The sequence below is a fragment of the Phaethon lepturus genome, unplaced genomic scaffold (assembly GCF_000687285.1).
Source record: "Phaethon lepturus isolate BGI_N335 unplaced genomic scaffold, ASM68728v1 scaffold9867, whole genome shotgun sequence".
Lineage (NCBI taxonomy): Eukaryota > Metazoa > Chordata > Aves > Phaethontiformes > Phaethontidae > Phaethon > Phaethon lepturus.
Genome location: NW_010551134.1, coordinates 1 through 24,390, shown reverse-complemented (window position 1 = coordinate 24,390; position 24,390 = coordinate 1). Strand labels below are relative to the sequence as shown.

Here is a 24,390-nt window from a genome sequence, read left to right as displayed (position 1 = left end):
GGGAAAGAACAGAGAAAAATACCAGATATATGAACAGAGAAATGTATTCATGTAAGAGCTAAGCTTATAGCAAATATAAAAGCACATTTTTATACAGCTCTCCAGTATAAAGCTGTATAAATATTAATTAATAATTAAATTAATTAAAATTAATTAAATAATTAATAAAACTATTAATCTATAGATCTGTACAGACTACAGATGTCTGAGGGTCAGTAGGGTCATTTTGATTTCTTTTGAGCACCATAACTTGACACTAAATACAACAACAAAGGTTACCATGTCAAGTGTTACAAAACAGTGGCAGACATCACCAGGAACAAAAAGCACATGCTTCAAATTTCACAAGTTACAGGAGGAAAAAAAAAAAAAAAAAAGAAAAAAAAAGACACTGGGCAAGGTTTGGCTTCATTCAATACATGCTTTACAAAATTGTACTTTCTTAGACAATCGAGCCAAGACAAACCTTGATTGATCCTAGTGATTCCTAGTATGCATCACAAAAGAGAAAGCATTTGTGACACATTAATCTAGGGACTGAGACTCAAGATGCCATTTACCAAAAACAAAGCAAGTTCAGTGTGCTTAGAAAAAACAAATCCCAATATTTAAAATGCTGGTAGAAGCAAATGATACATATTGTATTTAAAACTGAGATCAGCCATATGCTCAGATAACAGACATGCATTTGTTTTTGGCTATTTGTTGAGTCCACTACTTAAGTCTCACTGTCATGACCTACAAGCTTTTTAATCTTTAGGGGATAACATTTCTCTCTTAAAAGTGATAAGCCAAAGATAAATGTTAACCATTAAGTGGATTTAGCTGTATTGTGTGAATTTAGCAAGATTGTGTAAACTTGCATTACTAATCATCAATCTCCGGAGGAGGAACCAAAAAGGGGACTTCAGGGACTGATAAATGTTTTGCCACAAGGAAGATAACAAGAATAGGAGAATGCTACCAGCATGAAGTCAGTGAATAACATTTTGCAATAACTAGGGTAAAGGCAAAGACAGCAGGGGGAGATCAGGACCACCAACTCAATTGAGGAGCTACGCAAATTACACTCCCCTCACCCCACTTTCTAGGAGCATGCGTGCTAATTTTAATACCTGTAACTAATAGCAAGTGATATAGTAATCACTGATCAATGAATGTGAACTTGGGTGGGTTGTTTATTGTTTTATTGTTAAATTGTAACAATATAAATATTCTGTAGCTTTTGTACCGAGCTAAGCTAGCTTTCTGGGATACCACCTAGCTTCCAGGTTTGCACAAATCTGCAATAAAAGGGATATCTTGACTTGTATGAATATTTGCCTTACATCCTGGGTAAAGATCTCACTTTTCAGGACAACAAAAGGGGAGAAAATTACTTGCAGTTACACATCTGTAAGCAACCCCTTCCAATGAGGCTCTCCAGTGTACCAGTCCTTCCTTAGTTGCTCCTCAAGACAAACAATTTTAAGATTGCACAGAGTTAAAGAAAACTCAATGTTTTAAAAAATCAAATACTTGATTTTTAAAACCCTGCCTTTACAGTAAAGTGTGAGGGAGAACTGATTACCAACTTTCTTTATTGTAGCTTTATAGAAATATGCATATATATAACACAAAGGTTTACAGATCCTATATATCCTATCATGCCTATTTTTTACCACTGCATTTTTAATATAGATGTATTACATACGGTCATTTTTTCACTCTGGAATAGCAATTACTCTTTAATATGAAATTATTTTAATCAACTTAATTCTGTTAGAATCTGATCCTCTGCAGATTTCTTCAAATCCTTGCTTGCTTAATACAATGGGTACAACTCCTTAGGCAAACTGAATTGCATATCACCTATGCAAATACAGGACAGGATCCCCAGTTGAAACAAATGTGTAGGAAAACTGTTTCTAAAAAGTAAGTATCAATTTCTATTCCAAACTGCAGTTTGATAACATGTTCTTTCTAAATCTATTCCCCAAAATCTCAAATGTAAAGACTTAACTTACAGAAAAAATGTAAACTTAAAAATGTTATTGAGATTGAGATGCACAAAGAGGTGTATTGTGTAGCCGTTCCATTTAATTTACCTGTGTTCACTTCTGTATCTTGCACTGGAGATGTTCTGTTGCTGCTGATGGTCTCATGGATCATAGTAAGTTACAAAAGGACACAAATGGCCAGTTTTCACTGATCTCATGCTGGCATTTCTGTGAGCACCAGCAGTAAAAATCATTAGATACCAGAATTCTACAAAATCTGCATGTGTTCACGTGCATATCATGAGTGAATGACTGCTGAAAATCCAACCAAGCAGCTCTCTTATTTCTGCATTTAACCATTGCCTGTGCTTTACTTGTTTTGGAGTTGCTCTGAAATAGCAAAAAAGTCAGTGTTTTTGTTCATAAGAGCACTATAAAATGTACATAGGCAAGTGATCAAAAGCACTGCAATTACTTATGTTTGGTGTGTGAAAGCAAAATAGTTAATGTCTCATACGCCTTAGCAGGCCTCAGTAGTTAAGCATTTGGAGGCCATTTGCAGTGCTCAAACCACACCACGCGAGTCACAGAAGGCAAAGGCAGGGACTGGGAGAATGAAGAACCACCCACTGTAGGAGAAGATTGGGTGTGAGGACCATCTAAAGAACCTGAAGGTGCACAAGTCCATGGGACCTGATGAGATGCAACTGTGGGTCCTGAGGGAACTGGCAGGTGAAGCTCCTAAGCCACTGTCCATCATATCTGAGAAGTTGTGGCAGTCCAGTGAAGTTCCCACTGAGTGGAAAAGGGGAAACATAACCCCCATTTTTAAAAAGGGAAAAAAGGAAGCCCCGGGGAACTACAGGCCAGTCAGTCTCACCTCTGTGCCTGGCAAGATCATGGAGCAGATCCTCCTGGAAACTATGATATAGACACATGGAAAATAAGGAGGTGATTGGTGACAGACAACGTGGCTTCACTAAGGGCAAACTGTGCCTGACAAATTTGGTGTCCTTCTATGATGGAGTGACCACATCAGTGGACAAGGGAAGAGCTACTGTTGTCATCTATCTTTTGTAAGACCTTTGACACGGTCCTCCACAACATCCTTCTCTCTAAATTGGAGAGATATGGATTTGATGGGTGGATGAAGAACTGTTTGGATGGTCGCATCCAGAGGGTAGTCAACGTCTCAATGTCCAGATGGAGATCGGTGACGACAGGTGTCCCTCAGGGGTCTGTATTGGGACCAGTACTCTTCAGTATCTTCATCGATGACATAGTGGGATCGAGTGCACCCTCGGCAAGTTTGCTGACAACACCAAGCTGAGTGGTGCAGTCGACAAGCTGGAGGGAAGGGATGCCATCCAGAGGCACTTGCACAGCCTTAGAGGTGGGCCCATACAAACCTCATGAAGGTCAACAAGGTCAAGTGCAAGGTCCTACACATCTGTTGGGGCAACCCCAAGCACAAATACAGGCTGGGTGGAGAACGGATTGGGAGCACTGCCAAGGAGGACTTGGGGGTGTTGGTTAATGAGAAGCTCAACATCACCCAGCAATGTGTGCTTGCAACCCAGAAGGCCAACCGTATTCTGGGCTGCATCAAAAGAAGCATGGCCATCAAGTTGATGGAGGTGGTTTTCTCTTCTCATGAGACCCCACCTGGAGTACTGCATTCAGCTCTGGGGCCTCCAACATAAGAAGAACATGGATCTGTTGTAGCGGGTCCAGAGGAGGGCCACAAAGAAGATCAGAGGGATGGAGCACCTCTCCTATGAGGACAGGCTGAGAGACTTGGGGTTGTTCAGCCTGGAGAAGACAAGGCTCCAGGGACACCTTATTGCAGCCTTCCAGTACTTAACGGGGACCTATAACAAAGATGGGGACAGACTTTTTAGCAGGTCCTGTTGCAAGAGGACAAGGCATAATGGTTTTAAAACTGAAAGAAGGTAGATTTAGATTAGATATAAGGAAGAAATTCTGCACTACAAGGGTGGTGAGGCACTGGAATAGGTTACCTAGAAAAGTTTTGGATGGCCCATCCCTGGAAGTGTTCAAGGCCATGTTGGATGGTCCTTTGAGCCACCTGGTCTAGTGGAAGGTGTCCCTGCCCATGGCAGGGGGGTTGGACTAGATGATCTTTAAGGTCCCTTCCAATTCAAACCACTCTATGATTCTAATGGTCTTGCTAGTCAGAACAGTTTAATTGACAAAGGAGTGAACTATTACTTAAAGGATCTTTAACTTCTAGAGCCTCACTGCCTGATGAATTTCATTTGCTGTTATGTACCATATGCTGCTTGTCTGACAGTTTTGGTGAAGAACAAGTTGTGAAAGTTATAGGAACTCTGTAGCTGCCCCAGCTGGGCAGAACTCATTTTGGCAGAGGCTGTCACTCTGCTGCTCCCTGTCCTCTCCTATAGGCATAACAAAAAAACACTTCTGCTGACCTGATCTAAATTGCAATTCAGGTTATTTCCACAACAGCATCTGGGATTTGTGAGGACCATGGGCTGCTCCCTGCCACTGTTTGGAAAGTTACAGGATCTTTTGAAATCCCTACTGGGCCTTCAGCCAAGGGTTCTCCCTAGGCTCCTGCAACACACAGGGGCTGCTGAATCCCATACAGGTCAGTCCAAAGCCCCACTGATAGCAAAAAGAGGGAAAGGTAATTGCAATTCTGGTCTGGTCAAGGTTAAGTCTGGTAAAGGTAATTCTGGTCTAGTAAAAGTAATTTTATTTCTAGTATCTGGTAAAATTTAGAAGTTGGTCAGGAAAGTCTGGGTTGGTTTCAGATATTAACATGGTATGAACATGGAAGGAACAAGCTGGGTTCAGGACAGGGCTGAAGCCGTATGTAGCCACCCCAGCACAGATCGGCATTAACTTGGCTGCAAGGGTAAGGGGTGGAGGTTTGATCCAGGATTGCCAGTTATCCCCTTCCCTGTCTCTAGTTCCAGAGCAAGATTTCTTAGGACCTGATATTAACAGCCCCAACAGGCACTGGGCTCAGGATAGAGGCTGTGACCAAGAGGACCCCTTGTGTGTCTTGTCACTTTTTCTTTGAGTCTCTCGTTATTGTCAGGCTGGAGGGTCAGCCCAGCAGCAGAGACTTTGAGCTGACACCCAGGTGGCACAGGCACCCTCACCCTTTCCTTCGTCTCCTTGAAGGAGTGAAAATATCACCTTTTGCCTGAAAAGGAGACATCTTGCAAGTGTACACTGGAGTACAAGCAGAATACAGAGTGCCCATGGGATGAGTATGTGAGTGCTTGTGCTTGATGCATCCAGCCGGATGGCACATCAAGGACCCATGAAGCAGGTGCAAGGGCTGGGGTGTGGACAGGGGTATCAGGCAGGCAGGGGGGCTGTGCCCACACTTGGGCATCTGCAAACATTTGTGTGCCTGTGAACCTAGAGAGGGATGTACGTGCTTCCACCAGCAAACTTACACCTCTGCCAGACAGAGAAGAGAAGAGGGCTTGGCAGCCGCTGCTCATCTTATTTGGGTACTGTGTGTGGGTGCTGTTGAGGGCAGCACTTTGTCTACAGTGTCTGTGTGACCAGCTGTGTCAGTGTCCTCTGTGTGTCTCCTGCATCTGTGTGTTTCTGGGATTTGTGCTCAGCTTTGATACTAGGCAAACCTGCAAAGGGGAAAGCAGCAGCCACATCCCCCAGCCTGGGCAGGGACCCTGCATCCCCAGGTGCCGGGCTGGGCTCCAGCAGCAGGGGAGGAAGGTCCTGGGCTGGGGCTGCTGGAAGAGAAGGCCATTTCTAACATCCCTTAACAGTTTTGTAGCCAGCAGGAGAGTAAAGTGAGTAAGGAGAGTAAAGAGAGTCATGAGTAACCCTGAGATTAAATATATAATCCTTACATGATAGGGGACCAATCCTTTGCTAATGCACCTACAATGATAAATTTGTAACCAAATCTGTAGAACCTTAGGGGGGTTCCCAAAAGGGGATCTGTGCTAATAAATCCTCAGGTTAATTGGAACAATTAGATTGGAGGAAAAAGGTTTATAGAACATTAGAAGAGCACTGGGAAGGGTAAACAGTTGAAGCTGAAGGCCTAGAATGTGTAGTTTGGGGCATGAAAAAGAGAGGTTTACTAGAATATATACAAGACCTCCTCCTGTAAGTAACAGATCACTTCCAACTATCAAATGGATAAACGGTGTTGGTTATAAAGCAGGAGGGAACTTGAAAAAAAAAAAAATCAGGCTATGGCTGACCTTTACAATTGGAACTTTCAAAATCGTGAAGAATTCAGTAGAAAGGGAAGTGCAATTGCAAAGGAACAGCCTCAGCTTACAGAATTTTAAAGTTGACAAAGCCAACTAGTAGAACTGAGTAGTATAGAGGAAGTCTGTGGATTACAGGGGAACAAACATCACTCAACTCTGCAAATAATGTACCCAGTGGAAATGTAAATCTTGTGGCTGCTGTCATTAGGCAAATACATACCATCCTGCTTGTGCACAACAGGTGTCTGGGCAGGACAACCCAGGGCCAACCCATATAACTGTCAGTGACAAGAGGTCCATGTGTCCAAGGATGCTCAGATACATCCCTCACCCATGGAGATAAAATTTAATTTAACTTTCTCCTCTCCTAATGAGCTGGAACCATTCTGAAGATTCTGCCCTTAAGAGCAAGAACAATTCAGGCACTGGGGATGGGCCAGGTGACAATTTTGAGTGCCATTCTGCATGATTGCCCCCTTCTCTTCATTTTAAGCTGCTAAAAGTGGCAGCAGCACTCAGAGGTGAAAGGTGGGGGGTGCCTCTGAGGGGATAGGAGCTTAGATAACATCCAGCCTGATCAAAATTTTATTCTGATTATTCTGTAAGAAGCACAAATTTGGCATCAATACAAAGTGTAAGCTGAGGTATGTGAAGATCAAACTTCACATCTGAAAATTTAACTTATTCAGGCTTCATGCAACTATCACTGCCTCTTCAAGAAACTACAATCACTGATAAAGCTCACTAAACAATGAAAGAATTAAGAGTGGTAGTAGTTAATTTGTGTTTCTAAACAGAAACATAAAACTTTTCTAAAGAAGTCTACCCTTTATCAGAAATACTTCTTTTTTCCAATACTTCCTGTTCCATAGATCTTTTGCAACAGTAGCAGTGAATGGTGGGGGTTTTTTAATAATAGTAAAAGGCCAGCGATTCCACTGGAACCATCTACTTCATCTAATTTCCAAGCAAGCCAGAAAAATTTCCGAAATAAAATCTTTAAGTAACAAAGTTATGCTTGACCTACAGCACCAGATAATTCAAATACTTCCAGACTCAATCACAATCCTTGTTACTGGTTGTAATGCTTAGTTACATTTGCTGTTACAAGGGTTGGTTTTTCGCTTGTTTTGCCTTTAAATTGCTTACATTGAGATTTTTTAAAAATAAATTTCTTTGGTTTAACATATAAACAAGGAGCCTGCTTTACAGGTAAACCAGAGACTGATTCATTTTTTCTTTTTACTGAGGAACTAAAGAAAGCAGTAACTTGCCTCTCCCCGCCCCAAACTGCCCGTGCACTCTGCCATGGCAGTTAGGTAGATTCTTGCATTGCACTGTTACAGGCTGGCAAGACTGGTTGAGAGACTGGGCATAATGAAGCGCTATGCTTGAGCGAACATAATCTCAGCGCCTACTCCAGAGCAATGTGACATTTGGCTAGCTCAGAACACTGGCAGAGCAAGCCTGAGTTTGCCAGACAGGCTGCGTAGACATATCCTAGCACATCTGAAGGTCTTGTTATTCCTTAGTCAGTTCTGGTCTAGTAACCTGCCTTCCTTTGATTATGCATTCTGCGACTCTTCTACGATTTTTTTTTTTTTGTCTCCTCAGTGTTTAAAATACATGCAATCTTTTTTTCCCCATACAGGTCTAAGTTCTGAAAACCAAGCTTTTCTGACACATTCTTTAATTTAAGCAAATTGTCAATCAGATTTTAGACAACTCACAGGACTTGCCAGACACGTGCAGGATATAAAGTTGACTACAAACAGTTCCCTAAAATCTGTGACACTTGCATCCCCTAATTTAGGATGAGAAAATAAAGCACACTTTCTTTCAATAGCACTGCAGACTTGTATGCAGCTAACTGAAAACACAGCAATGAAAGGCCAAAAACGGGCACTGAACCATTGCAATGAAATGCCATTTACAAAACAAGAGCAAACAATGCCAACATTGAAAGAGGGACTACATGGAAAAGGAAGTTCTAGAAGTCAACAGCTCTGACATTCACTGCATTCTTTCATGCATGCAGACAATTTAAAAACCCAGATAATTAAGCAGAGGAGCAATTTTTATTGTTTAAAAGGCCAATATCATTGCTTTCTATACAATATTTATGGCAGGGAGTATGGCATAAATTTCAGACAAGACAGCAAATGCCTACTTTTCTAAGTGTTTAAAGAAACATAATTCTGAATTTTAACGTCTTTCAAGTTTTTATAAATTTTTCAAATGAGTTCTTTGCTACTATCAGACGCAGTTTTTTCTATAAACTTAGTCTTTACATTTCAATTTAGGTTCAACTATACTAATGGAATTAAGCACGACATCTATTTTTTTCTAGTGAGATCTGTGCATAAGACCTATACCAGGATACAGTGCTTGTAGCTGACCCCATAATGGACTACCTCAACATAAAAATAGGTGAATATAAAGTTGTCATTAACTCTGTGTCAGTTGTTGTCCAAATAGTTTAAATCTTGATGTTGAAAACAACAGGTACAAAACAAGACTGATTGAAGTGTGCATCCTTACCAGCAACTGGCTGACAAGGTTCCTATCCAAGTATAAACTCGAATAAAAGTAACAAACAAATCAAGTAAGCACTGGTATTTTGGGTTTTTTTAGGGCACTGGCTGATCTGTAGCTTTTAAGGAGCCTCTCAGCGATTTAACTATTCACTTTCTCACAAATCTCAGGAAAAACTGTTTATAAGTAGCAGGGGCTTAACCTTCAAGGACAGATAAGGTCTCAGGAGGACCTCAACCAATCTGAGGACAGCATGTAACTGAAGATTTAACCAGTACTTCAACTTCAGTAGAGATGCTTAAAGAAACAGGAATAAGGACAACTCTCCTCAAGGACAAGCTGAAAAAAACATAAGCAGGTTTGTCCTTCCCTGTCATATGAAAAACAAAATGTCAAAATGAACATCAGGAAGATGAAACGGCTCATACCAAAATGGATGTATGTTGATAACTTGCACTGTTATCTAAACAGAAAGATTCCATATCGCTTCCTAAGAAATATTCTCAAGAGGAATTCAACAGTGGAAATACACTTATTTAATATTAATTTCATTCAGAAGTGTTTATAATTTTAGCCAATTTTCTTCAGTTATTATGATATGTGCAAAAATCAGTTTGTAACAGTTCAACCCAACATTAAATCAACTTCAGATTCCCTTCTATTAAAGCATACACTTCTGTACTTCCTAGCAATAGGGAATTCTAGCATTAGTGAACATAGTAGAATTATTTTAAAGTAATTCAATGAAGTAGGCTTACCCATGAAGCGAATGCAAAGGACTTGCATTTGAATTATAGCATTATAAACAGACCTTATTATTTCATTTATAAAAACTACAATAGTTTCCAAAGTAAATATATGTTTTCACCTCATATGAACAAAGTACTGAATTATAAAATTGCTAAGTCTTCGACCTTCTAAGTGGGAAAACAATAAGTATTTGATGTTTGCCCAAAACTCTCACGGGCAAATGACATCCTGAATTCTTTAATCCAAAGAGGGGAAAGTATTTTTTATTTTTTCACATTTTAAAAAGACTCAAACTAAGTCTTAGTAACAATGTATTTCAACAAATTAAAGGCTCATAAGCATTAGCAACAGTATTTGAGACTGCACCAAAAAAAAAAATCCTTCTTAAAACAGGAATTAGAACTTAAAAAACACTTTGAGGAGCTGTACCACAGCTTCAGTAATGTGGAGAATCTTAAACCCAGGCAGTTTGGAGTCAGAGTCACATGAAGACGGGAAAAAGTTCTGTGTGGCACAGAGTAATTTTTACCTCCATTTAGAATAGAGAATAGGTACAAACCTGTCTTCGTCGGCCACAAGCCAAAGCATCTCCATGTTTTTCCACATTTTGCAAGCTGTTCAGACCTAGAAAAAAGTTAACATACAACCAGACCAATGACAAGTCAACATTATGGTAGTGGTTTTGCATTTTACAACATTTACATGAGACAAGGATGTACACTATTTTGATATGCTTTGACAGTCAAATGTCAATATCTTTATATATGACTAAACTTTTATATATGTATACACATGAATCTCACCTTAGTCCAAGGACTCAAAAAATAGTCTGTTAAAAAAATTCATTATATTTTCTATGCAATAGAGCTCACAGAAGGTTTCCATTTTAAACAGTTAGGTAAAAATTGGTACATAGTAATGAAACATTGTTATTGAATTTTGGTAAAAACATTTTTACTATAGATACTGCTCTCATTTTACATCGAGAGAATGGAAACTAACCAGCAATCAGAGCTATGATACCTGGTATACAGGTTCCACCATTTCCACAGAAAACCTGTCAGGCTGTAACTGTGGGAAGCATCCAAGACATCTTGTTTGTCCTTCCAAGTACAACATGGCCACATGCAGAGGCTGTTATGTCATCCCTTTGTGGTAAGGGGGTGCTAATGGTTTTCAGAACTTACTTATAAATATTATACAAGCCATGTTGTAAGTTTTAAAAAAGTAATACCAGGAAGATGCAGGGAACATCCTAACTTTGTGCATTTTACATGGCAATTTGTTTTTCCAATCAGCCAACCTCTTTAGTTCCTTCCCCCCAAAGTTATCTAGGTCAGAAGTCAGAAAGAGACAAGTGTCACTACTCTTCTGGCAGCTTTCTTTCACACAGAATACCATAAATCCAAGTAAAGCAAACAAGCAAAAGAAAAAGTGAATAATTTTGCAAAATGAGTTGCCAGAGAACCTTAAGCCACTTCATAGTTTCCTAAATGTGGCAAGCACCACATCTGCATTTGGGCAGAAACCTCACACAACTGGGATGTTTTTTTTTTCCACCATAATAATTTTTATATTAATCCTATCACATTGGATAGAAGTTATCAAACTACCAACCCATTTATTGCAGGGGAGGTTGGGGTGGGTTGCTGTAGAAAGTGTTTGACATGACTTTGTTTTGAAAGTGTAAAAATAAGCTTAATACGTACTCTGAAGAGCGCTGCTCACTCTGTGTTTCCGTCCTGAATGAGGCCTGTGAGGAACACAGAACTGAAGTAAAAATACACAGAACTTCATGAAATGTCTACAACCAAGAGCAACAATAGTAAAAAAAATAATTTTTACCTTACTGTGGGGTTTATGTCTCCAGGTGACTGATTTGTAATACTCTGTTGCCCTTTCATTGATCTTCTAAAAAGAAAAAAAAATAATTTCCTAGGCAGCAGCTTACCATTTATGCGATTCAACAATATTTGAATGAAAGAAAATTCTAAGATTTCTCTACAGAAACAGTGGCATACAGACACTAACTGCTTCAATCCATTAACCCTTTTAACCTTGCCTCCCTATACCTGGAGGACAAATACACAAGACATTACTCATTTAAGTTGAGGATGTGATGCATTTCGCACACCTATTTTTTCATACCTCCTTCACAACCTAGTAATGGTTTCCATAGGGGGTTTTTTGATCAAATCTTTCATCACACCTCTCAGATGTAATTATGTCAGGAGCTGTCCTAAAAAAAAAAATCTTATGACTTGTCTTCCTGTATACTCTATCTGCATGAGTTAGTTTCCTTAACTAAACAATGACAAGTATTCCAAGTATAAAACTGCAGAAACACAAGCTCTATCCCAATTAAAGACTAGAATTTACTCTCCATGAAAAACAAGTTGTGATAAACCTAGAATATTAGTATTTTTCAAAATAATGTCAAAGGAGGGAGGAAGGAATTTGCTTCAAGTTCCCCCAGCGTTTTTTAGAGAAGCTAGTAATTGTTTTGAGGGTTCACATTACCACAATCATGAAGAAACATAACTATTTCCCATCACACTAGTATCAGTAAGTAGGAGAATCTTGTGTTTAGCTGTAAGGAAAAAGTAATAGGCTAATTCCCTTTACTTATCCTCTTTCTTTTCGAGACAACCTATAGCCTGAAACTAGGAGGCCAAGACTAAAAGGTACTCTATCAAGCATAAAGAAAAAAAGTGTGAAGTATTTCTAGATTTTTATTGTTATACAAGACTAACAGCTGTTTAAACTGAAAAACATGCATCTTCAGCAAGTACTTAAACTTAAAGCCAAGCTATTTGATGTAAATGCCAGAAGTAACAACCATAGAAAAGCCAAAACTTAAAAATAGAGAATGTGCTTCTAGTTAATTTTCTATCGGACAGCAGTTCAGAATTTAACATCCTTCCTTCTACCTACTGTTAGTTCTACAGGTTTCAAGCTACTGTCTAAGCAGGTATAATGCTTAATACAAACCTTTGTTTTGTTTCCAAATTCCTTTTGTCATTTTCATTGACATTCACAGTTTTGTTTTGCGATGCCACTGCTCCCAATCCTTTAGACTCCACCTGTTTTGTAGCTGCCTGTGAGAAATGGAATTGATACTTTAAAACAAAAGCCAGCCAGTACCTAGATAGTAGTTTACACAAAGATCCATCAAGATCTTCATCAGCTAATAACACAAAGAAATTTTAGTCACAGCTGAAAGTGATATTTATATGGACACACAGAAATACAATGAATACTTGCAAAATAAGTGAACATACAGATGTGTGAAATATATTGCAGAGATTAACTAAGACTGCAAATACTATCAAAGTACTCCAAAGTCTGTTTTTAATAACTAGATTAGAAACTGAAAACTGACAGGCCTCAGAAGTTCATCTAGTTCTGTAACACATGCCAGGATCAAGCATACCCATAACACTTTCAAAAGCCACATGTCTAATCAGACTTCAGGCCTGTGATGTAACCTTTGCTGTATTAGCAAAAGAATTTTGTAACATCCTACCTAAACTTTTAGCCACAAATATTATTTCTCCTTCATCCCCAAGAGGAGCAAAGAATAGTTCATTACTCTTTATAGAATGTCTAGAGGATTGTAAGATCTGTACTTTTCCCCAGATTCCTCCCACCTACTTGCTATAATAAATGACACCTTCAAACAAACCAACCAAAAAAACCCACACTTAGTCCACATGAGGTCATCCTTGCCAATTTGTTATCAACCTCCTTGCATCTTAAGCTATACTTACTGCCCAAACCATAAAAAAATTCCAGTTGTGCACCGTAATTACTAAGTAGAGCCAACTGTCTTCCATCCAACACTGTCTATACATCCCAAAAGGTGATCTGTTTTGCAAGACTCAAATATCAAAATTATTCAGTTGACAAATTCACTCTGGGCCCAATATTAATTATTTTTCTGCTTAGCCAGTTGCTTCCACTTTTCATCTATTTCTTCTTCCAGGGCTTGTTTTTGCCTCCTCCTAATTTTCTGTCATCCATCCAATTTCCAGTCTTCCTGAAATCTTAAGTTGTCCTTTGCAGTAGCTTGCAGAATCTCTCAGCATTTAAGAGAGAGATAATATAAAACATTCTCTATTTCACTCATTCATCCATGAAATTCTCGTCACAGAATACTTCAATCACAGAAGAGTTTCACTGTCAGAAATTTCATAACTATCCAACCTACCACATCTTTCAGCTCTAAGTTTTCAAAATAGTGACTTTCTTACAGTGGTTGATCGTAGCAAAACATGGGTGAAAGTGAGGATGTGTTTCCGTACAGACAAATGGGTAGAAAGGATTTAGTTAAAAAAATTAAATCCATTATATTGCATTTGTAATGCTACTGTTAAAACTGCACTTGTCCCTAAAAATAATTCTTTTGAAAGAGAAATGAAAGCTAAGGGAAAATTAAGAAGATTCCCTGAGAATTCAGATCAATGCTTTCTTGGTATAGGTCCTTTTTCTTTGCATTGCATTATCTGCAGACTGTTCTTAGGGCAGCTAACCTATAAGAGTTTCTTGAAGCACAAGAACTTCATCAACAGTAGGAGCTGCAATCTTGTAGATTCCAAATTTGACAATAACCTAGAAAAAGCAGCCTACAAAACAGTCTAGACCACCTTATACAACATACGGCACCAGAAGAAAGAGGAGAGAGATTAACAGTTAAAGCGAGGGTGTGTTTCTGTAAAGAACACAGGCTATGCTGCTGGGAAACAGTTATGGGTATTGCACAGCAGAAGTGGAAACTTTTCACAAAGTGGTCTCCTCCATGTCACTGACTAATTCAGTCCAAAGTAAAAAGATTTCAGAAGTAAGATTTGCAACATTGGTGCAGACAGTAGGAAGGATGTCCAGGCAGTGGGGGTGCAACACAGAGGGCCTAGGTGTGCTAGTATGGAGTTCCAGGCCTTCTCTGCCATCTCCAAACCTCTGTCTCTTAGACTCAAAGAAACAGCCTTGAAAAATAAACTTGAAAACTGACAGCTGAGTGAGACCGTTAAAAGGTATTCCTTGTATTATACTTTGAATACATTTAGTAAGTTCTCCTTCTGCTAAGAAATGAAAACCCCAGAGGAACTTCAGGTTTGTTTATTTAAATTTTGCTTCTTATTACCTTTAGATGTTTGTGCTTTTGTAATTGAGTAATTCAATATTCTTTTATAGGAAGTAAACATAAAAGAAATTCTTTACAATCCTCCTGAAGATGAACTGCAGGAGGAATGTTGCTCTCTACAATTTTAAATCACTTTTGAGTAAGATGGTTTGTAAGAAGTTTTTTTATTTACAGGAAAAAAGCAATAACAGTTTTCCATCTCTTAACTCCTCTGACATTCCTAAAGCTTTTAGCCAAATTAACAGGTCTTGATCTTTTAGTTTTAGTGTAAGGAGTCATATAGACTTAAACAAAGTAAACATTAAGTATATAGTTACATTATCTTTTAAGGAGTCTCAGATCAGAACTGCTTTTCTTAAATATACACTAATGACAGACCTTGTTTTAATTATGCTTTTTTCCTTAACTATTTTTCTAATCAAAACAGTTGTGTAAAAAAGTTCACAAAAGATATTATAGAGGAGTCTTACTCCTACTTTCTCCTAAACATATTAATTAAAAAAGGTTGAATATAAGACAATCCAGAAGAAGGTAAACCTTCCTCTTCATCTAATACAATAACTGAATATTGTCTAAACAACTCCCTTAAAAATATAAATCTACTTAATCTTAACAGGTACCTCTTTTGAAATAACTTTTGAAAATGATTTTGACATACCTGTATTAAGAAGTTAGTTTCATTTTCTTTCATGAAAAGTTCAACGTAAGACTTGATTTTACTTATCAAAAGACTGTAACTGAAGCTTTGGAGAAGGGGAACATATGGATCCTTGCTTTTAATTACGGTTGCCAGCTTCACCCTTAAAGGCTAAAAAAAAAAGCACAGCTTTATACAACATAAAGATACATCTTGCAGTAGACTTGACACACTAAAAAGGACATACACAAATCTAAATAAGACAATTAAATAGTTTTCTGAATATGCCTATCCAACTTCACGCTACAGTATGAAAAGGCTCTGAAGCTAACCAGGAATAACACCAGGAGTGTACTTTATGTGCTCAGTAATCGGTAAGTGTAACTTGCCAGAGATCCCCATTTTCATTCCCTTTATGAGTAACACTGAAAGCAATGTGGTCAATGGAGCAAAAATACTCAGAAAAGGCCACTCACTACTAGGTTCTCTTTTCTCACTTACTGCCTCAAAAAGATTGCCATTGAAAGGGGTTTACTGTTTGGGAAAAGGACTACTTGGTACACTAGCATTAAGGACGCATCGATACCAATAATCACAACTACATGTTTTGTCTACGCACCACTCAATCTTACAGACCTGGCTTGAATCAGAAACAGTGTGGCCAGCAGGAGTAGGGAAGTGATTGTGCCCCTGTACTCGGCCCTGGTGAGGCCGCACTTCGAATCGTGTGTTCAGTTTTGGGCCCCTCACTACAAGAAGGACACTGAGATGTTGGAGCGTGTCCAGAGAAGGGCAATGAAGCTGGTGAGGGGTCTGGAGCACAAGTCTTATGAGGAGCAGCTGAGGGAACTGGGGTTGTTGAGTCTGGAGAAGAGGAGGCTGAGGGGACACCTTATCGCTCTCCACAATGACCTGAAAGGAGGTTGTAGTGAGGTGGGTGTTGGTCTCTTCTCCCAAATAGCAAGTGATAGGACAAGAGGAAACTGCCTCAAGTTGCACCAGAGGACATTTAGATTGGATATTATGAAAAATTTCTTCACCAAAATGTTTGTCAAGCATTGGTACAGGCTGCCCAGAGAAGTGGTTGAGTCACCATCCCTGGAGGTATTTAAAAGCCATGTAGATGTGGTGCTTAGGGACATGGTTTAGTGGTGGGCTTTGCAGTGTTAGGTTAATGGGTGGACTTGATGCTCTTAAAGGTCTTTTTCAAGCTAAACAATTCGTAAGACTCAACATAGCCAAGAATTAACTGTGTACAGGTCACATTCTTATTTATGAATTTGAATACTATTACCACAGCCTACACTTCCTGAACACTCTTCATTCAGAGGATTGAGATGTATCTGAACAATAAGTTATAGACATGCTACTATTTGCATAGAAACTGTGCCTATATCTTCCTCTGGCATGATAGGACAGCATTTGTGCCTTTTTTCATTTTGCCTGCAGTTCCTTTGCTCTTTTTTCCACCCCAGCAAATTCGTTTGTGCACACTAGCTGTGATTTTGAAGAGATACACACTCAAACTTGCATCTTTCTGAATGATGCAATCAACATCAAACCAGGAGATGGCCTGACCCACATGTTATCTTTTCCAGATAGAGGCATAATGATATCCACCATTATGATATCCATCCATACTACAGATGCTAATGAGCTTTCCTTCCCTGTGATGTTTTAGTCTATAGAACACTAATCAACAGAGACAACAAATGGAGCACACAGCAATGGTTCAGAAAGTCAGCAGTGAGATTATTAGGGAGTCGCTATGTCTCTACCAGCATGTCCGTACTGTCTTTACTCTTAGAAAACAGCAGTATCAAATTCCCAGAATCTGTGGTGACACCTCACTCCTCATATAAAGTGGGAAAGGAGAGGAAGTTTGGACTGATGCTGCCCACAGTGAAGAACAACTGCTGTTAGAACCATTTTACTCCCCTAAATCACCCATTATTTCTATAAATTCCCTAGCACAAATTTCCTTCTGTATTTAGAAGTGCCACAGGTGTGTAAGTGACTGCATGGGCAGTAGTTAGGACACAGCTATACAGGCAGTATCTGCTAGCTTTGGAAACCCATTCCCCGCTTCTCTGAAGAGAGCTTAACGCAAGTTAAGCAAGTTACTACCTTATCTGATTCCGAGTCTGTAAACAGCCTTTCAAGAACTTCAGCCGCCTCCTTGAAATATCCTTTTTCCATAAACACTGCTACAATCTACAACAAATACAATTACATTTACAAGATATGCTGAAATATATTTCACCCAAGATTCAGAATAAACAAGAGAAGTCACACTTTCACAGTTTTGTAAGACTTCCAAAACCCAGCGGATTACATATTTATAAGGGTTACCAACAGTTATCTAGTTATAACAGTTAGTTCTGAAGTTAATATTAAACCTCATGTACAAAGGCCTAACACCAGGCATTTAAAAGGACCCTCACTGGTGCAAAATGTCCCATACTTAGCTACTAAGTATTGCTTTCATCTTTCCCTGAAAGACTTTCACAGTCCCAGTAGCTGTCAATGTTCCCTTGAGTGCAACCAAATAGCATGCTCTCATTTTGCAGGAGTAATAAAAACATTTAGTGACCACAGTAAATGTTGTTAAAAGGAGTACATGTCCAGTTCAGTAATGCACTGAGGCACATCTGTGATAAGCATGTAAAATTTAAATGATGGTTAAAAAAAAATCAGTTGGCAATCAACCTTTATTTAAGCACAGGTAATTTGTAACCATCGCAAAATAAAACACTTGTTTTAAAAATCTAAATATGAACTCTCCTATCTTATTTAAACTTCTGTTCAACAGCATGTCCAGACTCAATTTTTTTGCATGTTAGGGAAGAACAGCAAGATGGAGCTGTTCAGAAACACTTTAACATCTATCGGTCTCATCAAGGGATAGCTTTAGATTTTAAAAGTTCAGAGCATGTCAAGAATTTTTTTAGATATTTTAATCTTACAACCCATTTCTCAACAACAGAAAATCTCTACCAGCAGCAGGTTATTTTTACATGTTTCTCTTTGAAATCAAAAGTTTTCTAATACAAAAAATTATTTTTAAGCAAAAAAAAGAGCAAGCTGTTCATAATACATTTTAAAGCTCAAGGTACTATTGTTTTGAAATTGATCTCTCAATTGATACTTCATTTTTTTCATCTTGGCAGCTTTTTAAACAATTTTGAACTAGGACAAACAGGAACCAATTTAGATAGCAAAAGGTCCACTGTACAGACCTATTTACCCTGTACTTGAGAATACACCAAACTTAGAAAATTCAGTTCAGCCTGCTAATAATCCAACCTTTTTGTAAAAGGAACCCTGTTTTAGCAGAATGAATAGGTAACATCCTGAAGCTTTCTGAGTAAGTCACAGAGACCTGAATTTGAATCAGGCGACGAATATCTTCATGAAGCTTTTCCAGTTTAATGTCTTCCCTTTCAAGCAAGTTCCAGAAAGACAGAGCAGATTCCAAAGGTGAAATTCTTTGATCGTTTTCAAAATGGCATTCTTAGGGAAAAAAAGAAAAAAAAGAAAAAGGTATTTTAAAAACTTAAACATATTACATTATTTATTCACAAGAAAGTAATATATACTATACATATTTTCAATTCCTTTTTCCTCAAATAATTTTTAGTCTCCCACTCTTCAGGTGTGTTTAAGACATGAAGTAACTGACTTACAGAGACTGGTTCTTCCTACCCTTGCTAATGACATTACTGTCACTTTTTAAGTGAGATTATGCACATGCTAATTATTGTTCACTTAGCACTACTGCAAGTGGCATATTAAGTTTAGCATCATGTATTTGGGCTGGCATTAATAATACTCTTGGCACAAGATATCAAAACATTTAGTATCAATACTGTTAATTTTTTAATATAACCACTCTCATAAGTTTTTTTTCCTGAGTGTCTCTCTCTCTATTTCCATGTCTTAGCATTTCGTTATATTTGAAGCGGTTAAACTGATTAACAGTTTAACACAGGAGTGTCACTGAAAAAGCAGAAGCAACCTCTGATATCATTGTACCACTGTGCCAACACCAAGGTTGGTGTAAATTCCCAACAAGCAGGATCAGTGACCAGTTCTGGCAGAGATCTAGCCCTGCCAAATAACCATCCCCTCAACACTCTAGAACAGTTTCCCAGTCTGGTCATTGCACCAGTAAGAGTGCCAATGTAACAGATGCAGTAGGAGCTGGCAGGTACACAAGACTTTTTCCCATGGTAATGCCAGCTCAGCTCAAGATGTTAATTGAGCTACAGCCTCACTTATTCCTTCATTTTATATGACATCATAGTAGAATCTCTCAATCTCATCTTATTCCTTACCATAAGTATTTTTCAGACAGAAGGCAAACAATCTAAGCAATACCAAGAAAAAAGCAAAAAATATTTGATACCAGCTACAGTAAAAGACAAACACTGAAAATTTACATAGCATTATATGTAGCACATTAAAAAAACACTTCTGGGTTTTTCTAATTATTATTCAATCAAGTAATATGATACATCATATTTAGTTTATTTTAATATTATAAAAAAATGTGTTTAACTCAAAGAGCTAGCATCTGAAACAACCTACTCTTTTAAGCCTCAGTACAGATTATATATTTAATAACTGGAGAAGAATTAGGAAAGCTACAATACAACATATTAGCTTTCCATGTGCATCGTGCAACTACATTTAATGTAATACCTACTAAGTGCATGCAATCTTCCTCCCCACACAGGTCACTCTCCACACTGTGATACATAAAAACACACATTGAAGTAATATTCCCAAGTGCTATATACAATAATAATAGTTTTAAAGCATTATCAGAGAAATTTCATAATTTGTATATGATAAACTATTAGAATTTGATTCTCAAGTTGAACTAGATCAAGAAGAGTGTTACTACCTGAAAAGCAAAATAAGAAATTTCACTTTATAATAACAACCCTTTGTGGCGCTGCTAAGCTAGAAGACACTGTTTTCTTCCCCACTCATGGTGGCAAGGCTGCTTTTGAAGTCCTTAAATTTCACTGAGTTTTATCAAACAGTCAAAACTTGCAGCAGAAAAGTTAAATCTTCCAGAAACTTGAGCATGGAAGCAAAGTCAGCTTGGCAAAACCAGTAAATGGTGAATACAGCCACATGGGAGACACGGTCATGAATAAGAGTCCCAAGGACCTGCTGCCAGCTGAAAGTCTTACAGCTTTCTGAAAGAAAGAAGGCCAGACATCCTTTTTATCCATATTCTTATTCCTACTGTCTGTCCTACTTTAACCTCTAGTTATATGTGCAGAAAGAAGCACACATTCTGCACCTTAAACTTGCAATTAATGCTCACTAAGAGCTAGTCAATATTTTCCAGCACATTTCTTTTGTTGATGCTACTCTGACAAGAACACTCTACAATTTAAGAAGCATGTAGTCATTCAAAGCAGCTAAATTAGTCAGGACAGCATAGTACTGGTTCTGCATACAGGACACATACGTATGTGTACAGTAAAGGCTATGTGAAAACATACCTAACCTCTGTGCAAGTTCATGCAAATCTACTTAAACAACAAGCGGAGGAAAAAAAAAAAGTATTTACCAAGGTTTTTTCCTCTTTCAATTCTTATCAAAAGCTGACAGAGATATGCTGTTTTTTTCTGATGTGTAGGTATTTTGGAGAAGCTGTTAATAAGAGCTGAAAAAGAAGAGAAAGGTTAAGTCAGTCTTGCTCCAGCACTGCCACAGTGTGGCTAGAAATGTACTAAACACACTGTATTATCATCTTAATGAGTTAGAAATTTAGTACATTATTAGTTAATATTCTTCCATGTTAAAAGAACTTAAATCATATTTTAGAATTTGACCAGAAAAACCTATTCCTCTTGCAGTTCACAACAGTAACTTAGAAGCAGCAAGATACATCACAAGCTTATACTCATTGAATTAGTAGACCACAGTACCTTACATAAATTAAGTTTTGTTTTGCTCAGTATCTTACTATGAAAGACAACTGTCCAGAGAACATTTCTCTGAAATGGCCACAAAACATGAGCCACATGCAGGCTCCTAACAGGTTGCTACAGCAACCGACAGACCAAAAGCTGTAAAGGAGAGCTTAGTCAAAAATGTGAATCTACAAGACAAATCCTCCTCACAAGGTTGGAAGGTCACAAGAACTATTACATATTTTAGAATGGGAGCTATCGTGAGATTATTTCCATCATGCTGGTTACTATGAACTTCATATTTTAATGTGGTGGATATAGTAATTTGTCTTCACAGCATAACACAGAAGCATTCAGAATGAAAAGTGAAGGATGTGTCAAGCGACTTGTCCAAGATGCAGACTGAACACCCTAGTTCAGGAAGCATTTATGTACACATTTCAGTTGTCAGCCTAGCAAAAGCCAGGATTCTGGAGCATGGGACCCCCAAGTTTTCAATGACACAGCTAAAGCACATCACACATTGTTTTACTTGGAAGTATTCAGCCTACTCGCTTAGTAATGTATGATCATCTCCTAGGAACAATGGATAAACACAAAATTACAAAGTAATTAAATAGGCCCAAATGATTACCTAACCTAACATCAAGCAGGTGTTGGAACTTGGACTTGGAAGAACACTTTTGCAATTGCTTCAGGGAGGACAGGTGATACAAGAGCTTTTAATTCCTATAGCCAAAATAGGAAGTAAAAAAAGAACATTGTTTAGAACAGCAGTAAAGTGCCACTCATCATAATCACAAATTCATACATCTTTCACAGCAGACAGAGTTCAATTTCAGACAGATTTTGGATGAATTCAATGACAGAGATAAGCACCATCATCATCCCCTGAAGATGGAGCCAGAGCTTGGAAATTTTGGAAGTAGGCAGAATACTGTAGCTGAACGATTCCACAGAACAAAAGGGGTCATCTTGGCAAGTAGCTTTAGATCTTCCAGCTTTCTCTGTTCTTAACATGCATCTATATTAGTGCCTTAATTCAGAGCAGGGGTGCATTTTAAAGAAAACTTCCTGTGCTTGGTTTGTACAATGGAGCTGTCTTGAGTCCACAACTGAATTCCTTTAGAGCTATTCCAAAGAAAAAGAAACCTTGAAATGTTTATTATGTGGACACCAGGCCCTTAGCAGCAATTACTCACTATATCAAGGCAGGATAGGGTAGGCAAAGTATGTAACCTTGCCATGCTGTCTTTAAATCTCTAATCCTAGGTAACCTAGCTATTTCTACTTGGCAGTATACTGAACTGTACAGAAATATTATTTATCTCCTAATAAAATAGCTGATCTTATTCCCCTAGTCTTTCTACATTTCTGCACTTGCTTCAGTTTGAATTGACCTTCATGTTGACAGCCAACCATTATTTCAGTAGGGTCTCACTTTGACATATGCAAGAACAATAGTTCTTTATTTCTATGAAAGACACACACCCACTTTTCTAATGCAATCTTATGCCTACGCTTATCATCTTCCATAGACACTTCTGACTTTGTAATCTTACAGCTTCAGTACACAAAACTCTTTCCTCTGTTGCTGAACAGAGCAGGAACACATTCCAAATTTGTTATTAGTACAGTTCCATGTGATCTTGCATTCTGTACAATTTAATTAATTGTTTCCACTAATACAGTCCTCAAGTCTTCCTGTTCTTCTCAGGAAATATTCCAATCTTCTTCTGTGTTGACAGCATCTCTGCTTCCCATCTATGTCTTCATGAAAGTTCAGTACAATTCTCTCACTGAGGCACAGCCCCAAGGCCAAATACAGAGACATCATTAATAATTTAATTTATCAGCACCCGTTCAACGTACTTTATTATGTTATCTTTAGATTTCTTGCCTCTTACAATTGCTCATATCAATCTCCCTACTAATCATTCTGTATGCCATTGTTTAAACTTTTGTGAAGAACCGAATACAAGTCATACTATCATATTTACTTGAGTCAAGCACACACACACACAAAATCTCCACGAGGTCTAAACTGGTATCTTCAGGAAAATTATTTCTAACAGAAAAACCATCATAAATCCACCAAATTTATCTGAGACCTAGACATTTGCTTCCAGCTCTTAACTACTCTTGCTCTTAAATACTTCTCATTTTAAATACATGTTTTTCCATTCAAAATCCAGCCACTAGACTACATTCCACCCTCACCTACAAGACTATAGTTCCTTTAAATACTTCTAGTATTCTACCATAACCCTGAATATAAACCCAAGGAACTCAGTGTATTTAAATTATTCTACACTGGGTTTTACCTTGCATCTCTTCACTAAATCCTTTTCAAGTTTTCAGCAGCCTTGAACTCTCACCATCTGAGGCCTCAGCTTCAGTAACTGCTGGTGGTATACAGGCAACCATATTATACATTCAAGCTTCATTCAAGATGACAGATGATTAGATGACTACAAGCACTGGTGTTAACCTGAAAGACCACAGCCTCCTGATCCTCCAGTAACCACTGTTTTACTGGAACAGTTCATTTTGCTTCCCTCCCTGGTCATATTCAGCCAAAACATTAAAATGCCTCAAAACCGTGATTATCTTCCAATACTCCAGCAGAGCTGCTAAACTCAGACAGAGTTTGGGTAGATTAAACAAACAAACAAAATCAGCCTGCACTGTTTTATTTCCACCATGTGCAAATGCTGTTGATACTCTTAAATCACCTCAACAAATTACCCTAAGATTGCCTTCTCAGAGATGCATTCCACGCTCCACCCACGACCGTTAGAAGGGTAAACGCAATGTGCGTTGCACCACGATGAGAGTGGTGAAGCACTGGCACAGGTTGTCAGGGAACTGGTAGCTGCCCCATCCCTGGAAACATTCCAGGTCAGGTTGGACGGGGCTCTGAGCAACCTGATCGAGTTGAAGATGTCCCTGCTCATTGCAGGGGGGTCGGACTAGATGACCTTAAAAGATCCCTTCCAGCCCAAACTGTCCTATGATTCTGTGACAAATGCACGCGTACAAAACACGCTTAGATGGAACAAGAAGTGCAGAAGCACTGTTAGTGCTCTACCACACTCTCCAGTGCCATGCAGAAAGCTGCCCCTCACACCGCAGTACGTGCTGCCTTCAGAGCGGCCGC

The 24,390-nt window shown here is 38.5% G+C and overlaps 1 protein-coding gene across 1 annotated transcript in view; it reads right to left on the bottom strand.

The window, feature by feature from the left end:
• TERF1 (telomeric repeat binding factor (NIMA-interacting) 1) overlaps positions 1 to 20,980 on the bottom strand; it is a gene marked incomplete at its 5' end in the record, with an annotated part of 21,164 nt that extends 184 nt beyond the window's left edge. Inside the window, 7 exons of the mRNA XM_010290793.1 lie at positions 10,074 to 10,138; positions 11,224 to 11,267; positions 12,506 to 12,612; positions 15,316 to 15,465; positions 17,422 to 17,508; positions 18,677 to 18,807; positions 20,885 to 20,980. Of these exons, the coding sequence (XP_010289095.1) occupies positions 10,074 to 10,138; positions 11,224 to 11,267; positions 12,506 to 12,612; positions 15,316 to 15,465; positions 17,422 to 17,508; positions 18,677 to 18,807; positions 20,885 to 20,980 (680 nt within the window). The remainder of the gene's footprint in view (positions 1 to 10,073; positions 10,139 to 11,223; positions 11,268 to 12,505; positions 12,613 to 15,315; positions 15,466 to 17,421; positions 17,509 to 18,676; positions 18,808 to 20,884) is intronic.
• Positions 20,981 to 24,390: the final 3,410 nt, after the last annotated feature.